At 33.2% G+C, this 16,463-nt stretch overlaps 1 protein-coding gene across 3 annotated transcripts in view; it reads right to left on the bottom strand.

The window, feature by feature from the left end:
* Positions 1-696: 696 nt before the first annotated feature.
* Positions 697-16,463, bottom strand: part of LOC123683780 (rho GTPase-activating protein 26) — a 34,882-nt gene continuing 19,115 nt past the window's right edge. For 2 of the 3 annotated variants that reach the window (XM_045622669.1, XM_045622671.1), the window contains 9 exons: positions 15,536-15,633; positions 10,373-10,892; positions 10,208-10,313; positions 9,682-10,099; positions 8,585-8,849; positions 7,426-7,564; positions 7,176-7,241; positions 5,248-5,327; positions 697-4,262 (listed from right to left, as the gene is read on the bottom strand). In XM_045622669.1, the coding sequence (XP_045478625.1) occupies positions 4,171-4,262; positions 5,248-5,327; positions 7,176-7,241; positions 7,426-7,564; positions 8,585-8,849; positions 9,682-10,099; positions 10,208-10,313; positions 10,373-10,892; positions 15,536-15,633 (1,784 nt within the window). In that variant the 3' untranslated portion in view covers positions 697-4,170. The remainder of the gene's footprint in view (positions 4,263-5,247; positions 5,328-7,175; positions 7,242-7,425; positions 7,565-8,584; positions 8,850-9,681; positions 10,100-10,207; positions 10,314-10,372; positions 10,893-15,535; positions 15,634-16,463) is intronic. The other variant, XM_045622670.1, reaches the window with a different exon arrangement.

Raw genomic sequence — 16,463 nt, 5'->3', positions numbered from 1 at the left:
TTTTTATAAAAAGTATTTTAGTGAAGAAAAATTTTTTATGGATTCAAATCGAATAGATGATTTAGAAAAGGGGGGAATGTAATGAATAAACGTGCTCAACTGAATTCTAATGATGATAAAATATATGAATTAAATTCAGATTCTTCTGCTGAGTTTCGACTTCATAAAACGCTCGAACATTCCGTCTTTTTTTCTTCAGAATAATTGAATAAAAAAACCAGATGAATCATTATTTCAAATTTGAATGCGCCCACGCCCAACACTAGTTATTTTGATTCAAAAATTTTATTTGAAATTCGTTTAAATACAAAAAATTTTCACTACATTTTTCGAGGAATCCAGATTTCCCGGAAAAAGTAGACAATGCCGCCCCTGTAGAGCGGGACCTGATATTTCTGCTTCTTCTGCTCAGTTTCGACTGAAAAACTTACACATTTTGGTTTTCTTTAAGATCATTGGTAAAACAATCGGGTGATCCATTATTTCAAATTCGAATGCGCTCACGCCCAACATCTATTACTTTGATATAAAAAATGAAAGCTATTATAATATAATGGAATATGGTATGAAATAAGAAACTTCTAATATTTTTTGAGAAGGATAAGTTGGAAATGGAATCGTTATTCAGTGAATGACGGCTCTTAGTATAATGATCGCTTCATATATAGTGTTAATAGAAGGTTGATAAAATCCTGATTTTAAATACAATACTTTAATATTTTTATGTGATATTACAATGAGTAAAATAGAGGTTAACCCAATTAAAACATAGAATATATCAAAATTTTCAATAAAATTATGTACAAAAATAAGACTATAAACAATCTTAGACCTAAAAAAAATATATGGACTGGGAGAAAAAATTATTCGCCAGAAAATTGTGAAAGAATAGTTGAATAACATTTTAGCATATATATTCCCTTTATCCAATTTTTGCAACTTTAAAGACACATTGAGTAACACTTGTGAAGTCGTATACAAATATTTTACTAAACATTTGTTGTTCAAACTGAATAATAAATCTTGAGTTTGCACTTAAGAAGGTGAGTTAGTAATCTATACAAAGAGCTGAATAGTATTTATATATTAGTGTTGTTTGTGAAATACATATATGTTAAAAGTGAACAAGAGAGACAATTGTTCACTAGCAAAATGAAAATACAGAGGTCATATGCATACATTGAATAGAAAATCCCATCTGAGAGAGAATGAAGAAACACCAGAAAGGGGGTATACAGACCCAGAAGTACTGCAACAATCTGTAAACCTACTATCCAGATGAAAACAGAAAAGATTGTTTGAAAATTAAATCACTATTTAACATTGGAAAAAAATCATATGGAAGTGGCGAGACACCCAGTCCAGTTATTTCAGGTCTATGTATAACACTTATCAAAAATAATAATTCGAAATACATAACAAAATGCTTCATGGAATATAATTATATCACAATTTACTGGAAAAAACGCAAAGCAATTCTAGATGAAATCAAAACTTCTCATAAGCAATAATTTTTCAATAGGTGGTTTCCAAGTGCATGTAACTCTGTCTTGACGCACTGAAGCTTCAATCCATGCTATCAATGGACCATGCCAGAACAAAACTGTCAAATTAAACAACAAACTGGAAATATGACAGTTGGCGTTTCACAGCTGGAAAGGGGAGTGTCTGACGCTCCGAGTGATGAAACTGACATGCATCCTCTAGCCAGAGACAGGAAAGCACCTAATCTAATTTGGATTATCTTTTAGATTAGGTGCTTTCCCGTCTCAGATTTTTATTCAGAATTTCTTTAAAGATATCTTAAACCATTTTTATGAATTTTATTCAACAGTATTTGAATGAATAAATTGATATTCAACAATTGTATGATTATATGTACAGCTTTTTTGGTAACTACACAATCTTATTTTTCATTATTACCTTTTCTAGGCACTAATATTGATATGATAAAAATTGGTGTTAATGGTTTATAGGCTTTGACCGAAATCATTTCATAAATATCAACTTCTAAATTAAAAATCGATTATATTGCCAAAGAATAATTTCTTTCAAGCATACATTTTTTTTTCAAATATCTAGAAATGGTAACATTATCCTTGAAAAATCTGAAATGAAATATCTTGTTCAATAACGGTTATGTTATCTTCTTTATCAAAGATAACTCCTGCAAGATAAATCAACATAAACAAGTTTATATTACAAAATTATAAATGAATGAAATAAAATTCTTCAAAGTGATAATAATACAAAAAAACACTTTCTATTTAAACATTTCTAGCCTGTGGCTTCGGTTGATGAAATATATTATTTAATTGTGCCAGTCTGATTCTATCACAGAATATTATTATTTTAATACTAAATGCAAAGTATTCACAATATATACTATGTGCAAGTCATATACTTTCTATGAATACATGAGCCAATTGGAAAGAGGTTTATACAAACATTTATGGAGTTGCAAGAGGTTTTTGAAAGCCTTCCACTCTCAGTTAGAGTGCTAACCTGTGGTTGAAATTAGCTCCCAACACATTCAAGTTGATGTGAGGAAATAGTGATTAGTAATTTGAGAATAATCTTGATTGGGTCAACAAGATGAAATATTTTTTTTTTAATCAAATCAAACCAAAGGAATAAAGATCTATTCAAATATAAGCTTTGAAGCACCGTGTAGTGATTTTTTTTATAAAATCAATAATATATTTTGAAGCCATGCTGGAGTCAGAACAGACGGTCAGGATGTATAAGACTCAAGTCAGTTTGAGACTGAGATATGATGAAGTGACTAGAGCAGTATTTTGAACTAAAATATTTCTTTTGTGTTAGATTATCTTTATTTTTGATAACTGTGTTGCACTGTATTGAATAATCAGATACATCTTCTTTATAGTTATAGATAATGTATAGATATTTGCCATACTCTGGTGCGATATGTAAAATAAATTATTACATTATCAAAATTGTAAATGCTGCGATCATATATAAAAATTAGCTAATCTTTTTCATTGGAAGAAGTGAACATTTTGAAAATATTTTTCAGTGGTGATATTCAGAAAAATAATTACTTTACTGATTTATGGAAATTCCATCTTAATTGGTAGTTTTACTGTACCAGTTTTATGTTAATCTTCATAAATTTGAATTGAATAAACCTCTCCCCAAATATGATTTTATATACTTACTAACAATACTTCAAAATTATTTCAATTATACTGTTTTTGAAACAAATGAACATTTCACATAAATTCCTTTTCTGTTCTATTTAAAGCATTATAGAAATTATATTTTCCAGTAACGAATACATTCCTGAACTATTATATCAAAGCTAAAATTTCAACAAACAATATGTATAAGATACGAATGTTGGATGTCCAATAAAATTTAAAGATTATATGGGCAAGTTAATGGCTCGTAAGTTCATTACAATAACATAAGAAACTATATTAATAAAAAATATTTTTGAGGTTTTTTGAAACATTTTGTAATGGTAGATGAGAAATATTAATGAATTTTTTCTCAGTTCAAAATCAAAAAATAATGGTATTGATATTTCTTGACTTGTTTTCTGACATTCATAATTCAAATTGCAATCGAGTACACATTCAAATTTTATCTCATGAGATAAAATAAAATTGCTCTTGTAATGGATATTAAAATTATTAAGGAAATACATACAGGCTTATCATCTTTACTGTAATTTTTTAATCAATTTGTGATTGACTTAATTTTTCGTTGTTCTAAAATGGAACATTTTGGAGTTGAAACCCAAATGTAAATAATACTTCTGATATGAATATCTTAGAAATTTTACCAGAATAAACACTGCAAACACTGATCGAAATGTGTGCAATAAGAAAATGCTCAGATATTTTGAGCTGCCTCAAAGACAATCAATAATATTAGATCTATAATAGAACAAAAACAGATATGTCCCGTTTAAGTATATTATCAGCTCTTATAGAATTTCTTAAAATGTTTTCACGTGGAAAATTTTCTTTCCATGTTATGTTCTTCAAGTGCTGTTCTACCATTATCTAAACTCTGACGTTGTAGAAAAAACCTGGAAGTACTCTCAAGAGATGATTCAGATGGTTCAATGTGAAGAGCCCTTCTTATACCATGTCTTAACGTTGAAGATATTTTCGTTAGAGATCCAGGGCTACTACTTTGTCAGGGCAAAAATTCGACATAGTTCTCTGGTATCAAACCAGTTTTACCATTCAAAGTCCCCTCCAACCAGCCAGGTTCTTGAGAAGCTCTCACTGGAATATTAAATAGATAATGTATTCCTATATTTCGTTCTTTTTTGAGCGCTCCATCCTCAAACTTATCATTTCGTGGATTTATAAATCAAATAATCACGTGACCATGAAGGAGTGAATACAGAAGTTTAAATTTTGACCAATGATGTAATAATATTGATAAGTTTAATATGTATATAAAACCAGTCAAAACTATGTTGTACCTCCAGTAAGCTGATACGTCCATCTCTTCTATGATGCAGTGCCATTCTCTCTCTTTATTTACTAACGAGCGTTCATTTAAATTCGTGGTCAAGAGTGCTGTGGAGGAATAAGAGTTGATTGGCATTGATTACAAGTAGCGTTCAGCTTTTACCAAATTCAAAGTATGTCAACAAATGTTACTGATATGGTATAAGCTAAACGCTACTTGTAATCAATGCCAATCAACTCTTATTCCTCCACAGCACTCTTGACCACGAATTTAAATGAACGCATGTTATCTATAAATTATTAATCAAATAACATGCATAGAATACACAGTGTTGACTAAAGTACAAGTTACAGATTTCAATTAATCAGGAAAAAATATCTCGGAAATGTGCCATCTGTTTTCTTCTAGCTCCTTTATAGTCTCCAAGATACCCTTACTAGATAACGAATTTTGCCGACCGTCTATCGTGTTTCACAGGAATCCTACTAAGGTAAGTTTCCTCCTACTATGGTAGGATTTTGCGTGTGTTAAGACACACCCGTTATAGAAAAAGGGTCCATTCAATTCCAGTGTAGCAGTTATCGTTAGGTGCTCAAGGACACTCACTGGCTCCTAACGCTTCAGACCCACCTTTAATGAGGCACTGACATTTTTCTCAAAGCATAACCCCTAATTGGTTAGTTCAGTTATTTTTGTACGAAAAACTGCTTCATAGTTGATTTGCCTATTATTACTGAGAAATTTTTGATTGTATTTTGAATGTTGATTATATTGAAATATTACAAAACTTACCGTTTGTGATTATTTGATTTGGCTCAAATGAAAGCTCGCCATCATGTCCAGCTAGGCAAGTGTAAAGTGTTCGCACCCTCCTTAAATCATAATTATGTTATATTTCATTATATAATTGATTTATGATGATAGAACAAGTTGTTTGAAAAGTGAGCAATGAATATGTATATAATGATTAGAGCAGAAGGTTTCAAGTACAAGAAGTCCTTAGACTTCTTTATATTCATTCTTATTTAAAGGAATAGTCAAATGCAGAGTCTTTGAATTACTTCATTTATATGATTTAAATGGAAGAAAATGAATTATACTGTTTTTTGGTGTTATCAGGTCTGAAATTTTAAATTGCTATCTATGAAAACGTATCTGATATTAATATTGGTGTCTTTTACTTGGTGAACTGGTAGTGAATATGCTCACAACCTCTAGATCAAGATTATTCACCAAGACGAACAAAATTATATCTACTTGAAACCTATAGGGAAATATTTTTATAAAATAAGCAGACAAATTTCACCGTGAGGCTAGACTAAAGCTAGAAGTACAATAATATTGAGCAAACAGATTGCAACAAAATACTGAGGTGGCACATAGACGTACAATAATATTGTACAATATTGGGTGTTGTGCAATAATATTGAACGTGTGTAGATGATATAGGTTGAGCAAAATATTGTACAAGGTTGGGTCTGTACCCAACCAGAATGTCTGTACGTTCTACATTTTGCCCGTCCGTTTGTGAATCAGCACCAATTTTTTCAGCATATCGGATCCTTTTAAGTTCTTTGCAGGAGTTTGTCCGCAAAATAGTAATTTACGTAACAAGTCCGGAAAATAGGGTTTTTTTGGACGAATAGACAAAATTCCAGGACGAGCGTAAGCGAGTCCTGGAAGTCTGTGAGTCCAAAAAAAACCATTTTCGGGCGTGTTGCGTACAATAGTTTTTCGGCAACCATGTAAAATAACACTATCGCTGCTGCTTTCCATATTTTATTGCGATTGCGATCAAAAAACATGCAAATTTTTGACAACTAATTTCATATGAACTGTCAGCCGTTATCTCGGTTGCTATGGATTCTATTATTCTTTTCCGGCCTAGTCCGGGAAGAAGTACTTTCCGGACTAGGCCAGGAAATGCTACTTTCTCAGAGAAAAAGCGTCCGGGAAGTGAGCACTTCCTGGACGGTTGCCGAAGAAAATTATTACTCCTTGTTTATAGGCGTCAGGAAACTTTTCCCAAGATTTTTCGATCAGCAAGTCGTACTGTTCATTCTTTTTTCCTTGGTTTATATATTCTTTACACTTTATGTCCCACAAAGAAGGCAGTTATATCAAATCTAGCAAAAATTGCATATCGGCATTTTTAGAAGCCATCATGAGGAAACCCGTGTTAGACATCGACTGACACCACATTGCACAATATCACCCAGAGACATTGCACAATAAATATCTAACTATTTTAATTTTGTACAATATATTGCGCCTCTTTCAATATCATTGCACAATTTCCAATATTGTACAATATTATTGTACGTCTATGGATCGCATAAGTCTCAAATGTTTTTCCTCTTTTCAAAATAGACACGTATTATTATTAAATATCAGGTGTTCAGAAAAAAAAAAGAACTTGCGATAGGCTATGAACTCCCTAACGTTTGTCTTAGTTTATATTATAGGTTGAAAGTGGAATATTTTGACACACAGCGAAAGTTATTTTTCCTTTGTTGTGAATCAGAATAATGGCTTGAGATAATAACAGAATAAGGAAATCCATGGTCTATCGCAAGCCTGTTTTTCATATTACCTGATATTTAGGTCCCAAATAAAATAGTTTTTATATAATATATATATGTTACGAAAAAATTATAAATATCAAGCATAGAATGGTGAGAAAATGGATGGGTGCATGAAGAAAATAGCAGTGTCCTTACCTAACTCGTGTTAAAATGTTAGGTTTTCCTGAAGAATGAGAAGTGTTAGGATCCTTAATAGCAGACCTTTTCAAGAAAAGACGATTTATAATAGATTTTAGTATTTTTGCTACAGTATAAGAATTGAATATAAAATTAAATCATAGCATAAATGTTATATTGCAATAAACTTGTTTTATTACTTTGAATAAAAGAACAAATAGAAATTTAAGAGTAAATTGAGTTAGCAAAAGACTGATGAAATACTCACAAATTTCTAGGTGACCTTGAACTTTTTGGGTGTGCATTGAACGTATTTCTTTCACTATTTTTGTGCGTTGCATTATATGTGTTACCTTCCTTTGAAGTAGATGAAATGGATTCATTTGAACTACTCGAACTATTTGGACCTGGAAATTCAACAAAAATTTTCTGAATTCGGTAGTATCGTCTGGAGCTGAACTGGGTAAAAATATTTCATTTCTAACAAAAGTCTTGACACAAAAATATAGAGAAGTATAGAGACAAAGAAACTGCAACACCCAGAAGGAGCTGTTCAAATTTAAATTTCTTTTTGGTAAAACATAGATAGTATAGCAAGGAGTAAATGAATGGATTTAGAGAAAAAAATGGTGAAGGTTTTTTCATGTGAACAATTTTTGTTACTTAAATATTGAAGTAGTTTTTTGCAAGTTTTTTAAATTTTACAACAAACCTGCTGTTCCAGGCGATCCAAAGTCGATGTTTAGTTGTTGTTAAAATGCCTAGAGCACGTGTACGCGGAATTTATCGCCAGTTAAGTGAATTTGAAATTCAACTTCTGTTATAAGATTCTGTCAAGCATGGTTTGATAATGCCCAATATCGAAGAAGAGACACCGAACATCAATATCTGTGTGAATATCTGTTTTCATTACTTCCATTTCTAATTAGTTATAGCAATAGCGTATTTCCTTCAGCAAACTAAAACTAAATTCGAAATTCTTCAATTAATTTCATCTATTTCAAACTCTCCCTACCAATATTTTGAATATGTACCCTCCTATAATGATTGATATAATGCCATAGTTAATTTGAGACAACATCCACTGAATCGAATTCATAGACCATAATGTCACAAGTTAAAGAAATCGAGACCTAAACATGAAATATAGCCGCACGATATTGACGAGTGCAAACATTGTTTTTCAATTGTAAAGCATGAATAAAGATTACTATTACCGATATACAATTCAAAAATAGCGAAAGAAATTTAGGATAAAATGGCGGACTTTTAACAGTTTTATGACCACTTGTCGCCACTATGGGAATATAGCCACTGTAAGTTTATGAAATACTATTAATATTGTCTATTTTCTTTACTACACAATATATTTTGTTGAAAGAAAGCCATTCAATCTAAAATTGCCAAAAAAGATTTTTCTTCCTTACCAAGTCTGCTGTAGCTCCTCAAATTTGTGGGACTAAAACTTGGAAGATTTGGTATATTGCTTTCCGACTGTGAAGTGACAGATGACATAACCATATGCTTGTACCTATGTAATCTGTCGTTGGAAGTGGTGTGGTTGTTCATTGGGATCGTAGGATCGTTTCTCAATGCATTATTGGGAATACTATTAGACGGATCGTGAACATTGTACAAACTAGAAGTGGTCCCTGTAGAAGAAGGAGGTGGCTCATAATAGGTTTTAACAGTCTGGAAAAAATAAAAATGTTGATGATATGGACGCAAAAAAGTACAATAACATAGCTTAGACCATGAGGGAGTACTCTTTTAGACATTAAATTTTGGTCATAAGTTGACAAGAGCTTTTTTCAGGCCAATCAATATAATCCAAAGAAGTAATAAATACGAAATTAATAAGTGAGGAGCTTTCGAGCGCTCGTCATTCATGTACCAGATGCGCTTTTGTAGATCACATGATGTGATTACTAAGGTCTCAATTGGATCATGAATTCTTGACAAGACCTTAAAAGCTCAAAACTTCAAGACTTCCTTATAGAATGTTTATTTTTCAGCAGATTCACGCTGAATTAGTATTTTATTTATATCATATAAACGAAGTTCCATTTAGGGATCACTATAACATGTCTAGACTAGCCTTCGAATGTTTCTTCTCATTAACTTTGTGAAATCATTTTCTGAAAAAGAGATTTATTTTTCAATTTTGGTACAAGAAAATCTTTCGACTATTGTTTAGATTCAAGTACCGAAATTGGAAAAGAAATGCTCATTCTTTATACACGGCGTATATCGCCGATAATTTCATGTATAGCTGTTTCCAATATTTCAGGTAACCTTCTTCGTATATATGGACCGCTTGTCACTTTTCATTGGTCGATAAAAATTTGCCTTGACAGAAGTTTTAAGGTTATTAATAGTTAATTGTTCTAATTGTTCTTTAGAGTACGGTCCGTATTTCGCCGAGAATTTCAGATGGGTTACTAGTGGGTTTCAATATATGACCAAAACTTTATTTTGTAAAAATGGTAAAACAAGGTGTATTGGGTTGTGAATTTGTACTCACACAAGTATAGGAGGGTTTCCATTTGTACTGTTTTCTTGTATAAAGACTATTGTTCATATGGTCGCTGTTACTGAAATTTCTTGGATTACTAGTGTGGAGAATTTCGGTACCACCTGGACTTATATAGGTGCTAGGCATCAGTTCATTTGGAGAACTCTGATTTTGGATATTGTTGCTAGGTAACGAATTAGTGATATTTGGTGATTTTGTATCCTGCCTATCTTCCAAGACAATTCTTTCAGGCTCAGAATTAAATATCCTATTGTAGTTTTCGATGAGTACTTCTACAACTACATTGTAGAATTTCAGGTCGGTGATTGAAGCGACGGTTTCTTCTTCTGGACGGAGTAGGGTTGGACCAAAACATACACCCAGGTTACTGGTAGTCATTAGATTCTTATCATTTTTTGCCGCTACACTGTAAAAAAGCAGTTCATTTTTTATTGAAATACTAAATCAGTGCAGTAGATATTCTCATTGTCTAATAAACAGTCGGAAATATTTAGCTATTGTCTAGTACACTTACTTGTTTAAATGTTTTATGAGGATGCGTAATACTTCCATGTTAAGCTTTGGTAATCTATAAACCAGAGTATGTATATCATTGATCCTCATACCAACATCCTTATTCTCTGAAAAATGAAGGGATCAAATTATAAAATATTTTGTTCACCAAGCGAAATAAGCGTACTTGCTGCAGCAATAAACCCGTTATGGTACCTATAGGTCATTATGGGTTCAGGCAGGTTCCGTAGATAATTCTTCAGCGCGCTGGTTATGGTCTTGGACTCCCATTCTTGCGGATCTTCCAGTCCGGCCAACTTCTCAGATTTTCTCCTGTCTAGACCCATTGTCAACAGCTTGTTAACTTTCGACGTGACCCCCACTACCCGATACAGTCCTTGCTCTTCCAAACCTCTACTTTCCAACACCTCGATACATCTGTTCAAAAAATAGATGCCGACTTCGTCAAGCGTTCTCTCTTCCGAATTGACCTCGACGACCTTGTTCAAAGGAGGCGTTATGTATGTGGGCTCCTTGCCATCCATGATGTCCAACCAGCATGTGCGATCCTGTTCGTTGAGCGCTTGGAAGGTGAGAACGACGCCAGGCTTAGCATCGCACTGAATGTCGAAACAGAAACGTTTATCTATGGAATCCGACATCCTTCGAACGCACTGTGTCAGTACCATAGTTTCTGGTTGGGATATCTATAAAAGAGAAGGGGTGTCTTTTTTATTTTCATCAAAGGACCCCGCACGTTTTATATGGGAAATGGCTTTCCGTGAATTTGGCTGAATTTTTGATATGTTGTAGTTCTTGATAAACTGATCAGAAGTGTCCATAGCAACAAAGCTAAAAAATGGACAGTTTTCGAGATATGGAGCTTTGAAAATGGATTTTTTGCAATTTTCGGGCTTTTTGCTCATCAATCGGGGAGCTCTCATTTCTGGTTGGGATGGAATTTGGATGTTCGGCGGACAGAACCCGACTGAGAAATGATCTTCCTTGGTTATATTAGGCACCGCCATTGATAATTTTTTATACACTGCTCCACATAGGCTATGAAATGAGATACAAAATCCAAGATCTTCCATACATCTTTTCATGCCACAAGATGACGGCAGAATAATTCACATGACCGAGAAACGACATATTGTGAGATTTTTTCAAGAGAGACCATAATAACTGAATCCTCATATATCTGATGTCCAATAATATCAATATCAAATATGTTAGCCAAAATGTTCATAACCAGGCATCGCGAGCTGTAATGGGGGAAAATGGGAAAATCATAATCATATATCCTCAGGGATAACAATTGTGATCAGTATTGATGTCATTTACATATGATATGTGATTTGTTTCTCACAAATCTCGATAATCTGACAATGGGGTGCCAAGACATTTTCCTCAGAATGTCTCTAAATTGATGATAGCATCTCACAGACAAACAAATCCGTGAGAATGTCTGCAGTTTTGATACAATATAGTACTATCCGGGTAGAATATAGAAGTCCAAGTGTTGGAAGCTAACTATGAATGGAACTTCCGAAATTATCCCACGAATTCTTGAACATACAATTTTTTTATGAACTTTGAACTATCATTGATTCATTCTGTTGGCAGCATCGATCACATAGTTTAATAAATTGTAATTTGGATACTTGACTCATCGGTTATGGTGAGCAAAACTAAGAAACCATAAAACGTTAGCAACGTGAGCACAACCCGACGGTCCTGGCACCCGATTTGCTCGGATTCGTTTGTCTGTGAGATGCTATCATCAATTTCGAGACATTCTGAGGAAAATGTCTTGGCATCCCATTGTCAGATTATCGAGATTTGTGAGAAACAAATCACATATCATATGTAAATCACATCAATAGTGATCACAATTGTTATCCCTGAGGATATATGATTATGATTTTCCCATTTTCCCCCATTACAGCTCGTGGTGCCTGGTTATGAACATTTTGGCTAACATATTTGATATTATTGGACATCAGATATATGAGGATTCAGTTTTATGATCTCCCTTAAAAAAATCTCACAATATGTCGTTTTCTCGGTCATGTGAATTATTCTGGCGTCATCTTGTGGCATGAAAAGATGTATGGAAGATCTTGGATTTTGTATCTCATTTCATAGCCAATGTGGAGCAGTGTATAAAAAATTATCGATGGCGGTGCCTAATATAACCAAGGAAGATCATTTCTCAGTCGGGTCCTGGCCGCCGAACATCCATATTCCATCCCAACCAGAAATGAGAGCTCCCCAATTGATGAGCAAAAACCCCGAAAATTGCAAAAAATCCATTTTCAAAGCTCCATATCTCGAAAACTGTCCATTTTTGAGCTTTGTGGATATGGACACATCTGATCAGTTTATCAAGAACTACAATATCGGGTGTCCCAAGGTGAGTGGCCTATTAGATTATTATGGAAACTATTGATGGTAAAAATTTCAAATTTTGTGGATAGATATTTGGCCATGTTAGGTACATTTTTAAAATAATTTCACATTTCCAGTGTTGCCGGATGTACCACAATTTGGCAACAACTTTGTTATTTTGAATAGGACATCCGGTATTTCTATTTTTTTTATGATACTCCATAAAATATTGAATCTATTCACTCTTACTTTTCCATTCCTATCTTCAACGGTTTTTGAGTTATTAATTATTTTTCGAAATTTTTGATCGAATTGGCGTATTACGAAAATGACTCTAGTTCGTTCAATATTTGAGATTTAAGTCAGAAATTTTGCAAGTCGTTAGATATTGATCTGATCTGTGTCACTGCTCTTGAATTATGGTTGTCAGTAATACAGGACGGACCAAAAAAATTCATCATTTGCCAAGTTACAAAATTGTGAAAAAGTCTATTTTTTCAAATTAGACACCTAGTATATTTTTCAATTTTTGGAATCAGTACAACACACTCTACAATTTTTCTATTCACGTCCCTATACCTATCTCAACTGGATTCCGAGTTATATGCGTTTATTAGATTTCACATTGATTCAATAAGTGTTAATATCTTTTGTATTGTTATGTCCTCTATGTGGTTCATAGATCGATATATCAATGAATCAGTTCAATCCATAAATATCAAAATAAACAATAATTGCCTAACAGGTGTTTTGTTCCGAGGTTTTTCTATAAATAATGGCTCAAGAAAGATAAACACATATAACGCATATAACTCGGAATCCAGTTGAGATAGGTATAGGGACGTGAATAGAAAGATTGTAGAGTATGTTGTACTGATTCCAAAAATTGAAAAATATACTAGGTCTCTAATTTGAAAAAATAGACTTTTTTACAATTTTGTAACTTGGCAAATGATGATTTTTTTTGGTTCGTCCTGTATTATTGACAACCATAATTCAAGAGCAGTGACACAGATCAGATCAATATCTAACGACTTGCAAAATTTCTGACTTAAATCTCAAATATTGAACGAACTAGAGTCATTTTCGTAATACGCCAATTTGATCAAAAATTTCGAAAAATAATTAATAACTCAAAAACCGTTAAAGATAGGGATACAAAAGTAAGATTGAATAGATTTAATATTTTATGGAGTATCATAAAAAAAAAAATACCGGATGTCCCATTTAAAATAACAAAGTTGTTGCCAAATTGTCGTACATCCGGCAACACTGGAAATGTGAAATTATTTTAAAAATGTACCTTACATGGCCAAATATCTATCCACAAAATTTGAAATCTTTACCATCAATAGTTTCCATAATAATCTAATAGGCCACTCACCTTGGGACACCCGATATATCAAAAAGTCAGCCAAATTCACGGAAAGCCATTTCCCATTTAAAACATGCGGGGTCCTTTACTGATGAATTCCATCAAAGGATTTGGTTTTGTTTACGATTGACGTGAAATCATCAGATACATAGAAGAATTTCTTATTCAACATATTAACATAAAAACAGATTGATTAGAATTTTCGATGAATAGTTATTGAGTATATGCTTGTTTTTAGAATAGGATAATTTTTCCTCATTAAAAATGTATTCACTACTTTCTGTTATTCCTGTGATTAGAAAAATGAACTACTTGAATCGTGTGCCAATGAAAGTAATAAAATTTGTGAGAACTTGTTCCTTGCATCAGATATAAAATAACGGGGAGAATTTACAATGCAAAATACGTCTGTGATAACAGTGGCGCATCAAACTGAATGAGTTTTTATTCATCCATTTATTTGTTTGAATACAATAAGAGTTGAGGATAAACCTTTACAACTCATGAAATATACTAACTGACAAAGAAACTGCCCACCCAGAAGGAGCTGTTTAATTTTTTTTTTTTTTTGGTAAAACATAGTATAGCAAGGAGTATATGGTTGAATTTGGAGAAAAAAAATCGAAGGTTTTTCATGTAAACAATTTTTGTTACCTAAATATTGTAGTAGTTTTGCACGTTTTTTTAAATATTACAACAAACCAGCTGTTCGATGAGATCCAAAGTCGATGTTTAGTTGTTGTTAAAATGCATAGAGCACGTGTACGCGGAATTTATAGCCAGGTATGTGAATTTGAAGAGGTCGAATTATTTGTATACGGGAGTTGTCATTTCGAGAAATCGCTAACCGTGCAAACAGAAATCCAAGAACTGTTATGAGATGTTGTCAAGCGTGGTTTGATAATGCCAAAAATCGAAGAAGAGTGGGCACTGGACGTCGAAAGGGCACAAATGAAGTTCAAGATCGACGTCTAAGACTTATGGCAATTAGAGACCGATTTGCGACAGATCGATCTTTGGCTGATGAGTGGTTAGAAGAACAAGGTAATCCTGTAATTGTCCGAGTGGTTTACCGCCGGATAAGGTCTTTTGAACCGCAGCATTATCGACCCTATCTTGTGTTACCACTGATAGTTGAGCATCGCCGACAACGATTGCAGTGGTACAGAGAACGTCAACATTAAAATGTGGAATGGCATCAGGTCGTCTTTTCTGATGAATCTCGATTTTCCTTGGGTGCACATGATGGCCGAAGAAGGGTTAGACGACGTCGGGGAGAAAGACGTGGACCTCAGTTTGATATTGAGCGTAATGAGAGGTAACATAAATCATAAATACAAGTTCGGAAAGATAACATAAAAGGCGAATAGAAAGTACTGAGGGGGTTCTAGATATACCACATTTATTGGCTCCAACTGTCTTTGTTGCAGGGGTTTTATGAATTATACTCATTTCTTCCTGGGGTCATAACAAGCAAACCACCTTGTATATTTTCTTCATATTAGACACGCATGTTCTTATTCAATGCTCATTAATTACTCAATAACCACAAGGAAAATCCAGGTTATTTTAATCTTCACTTACCGATTTTGAAGTTAACTGATTATATTGCAACATCGCGAATTCTTTGGTCTCCTTATTGTAAGTACAATAGTATTTTATCCAAGTCGTTCCGAAAGCCTCTGAAACAAGAAAAAACTTTCATTTAATTACTCACGTTAAACAATAACGAGACTCGGTTATATTGCAATTGTAATCAAAGAACTGGCATTAGGTGAAAGCATTGTTATTGAGCTATAAAACATGTTGATGAACAAATTAATGAAGGTGGGAAACCGCAAAATATTCATAATTCGCTTTCAGTTACAAGGCAACTCATGAATTGTGATATTAAATTCGTATGGTGAAGTGATAATTATTCTACTTTTGACATTGCTCGAAACGCTTTGCATGCTAATGAAAATAATTGAAATTAGTATAAACATTTGTTGGTACTCGAAAGAATTCATAGAGTTAACAATCTCATTCCGGTTTCGGAACAGTGTTTTATTGACTAGTCTTTATTTGAATACTGCTGAATCTCGAGTTCATAACTATTGTTTTCATCTTCTTGCAAAGATAACCATTGTTGTTGGAAACATTTCGACGACCAGGTTCCAGTATTTTAATATCATAATTCCATTTTTCAGAATTCAGATCGGACCAGTTCTCCAGAAACGTCAAATAGTGTAATATTCTCTGAATATGATATTTTAATAAATGAAAAGGTTATCAGGAATGTGGACTTTATTTGCTGCCAATTACAGCAAAAATCGCCAACGTTTCGAGGACTTTTCTCCTCTTTTTTATATTTCAATCTGAATAAGAAATTCAATGAAACAATTATTGCATATTCATACTTATATTTCTTAACTCGTCATTAACTGGCATTGCCAGATGCATAACCACATATGTAGGAAATCCAATCCCTCTGAAATTCTACGGGATCAAAATTGCGGATTTTCCATGCGAG

This window comes from Harmonia axyridis, chromosome 7 (genome assembly GCF_914767665.1).
Source record: "Harmonia axyridis chromosome 7, icHarAxyr1.1, whole genome shotgun sequence".
NCBI lineage: Eukaryota > Metazoa > Arthropoda > Insecta > Coleoptera > Coccinellidae > Harmonia > Harmonia axyridis.
Note: the sequence above shows the minus strand (reverse complement) of the source record. Positions and strands in the feature narration are given on the sequence as shown.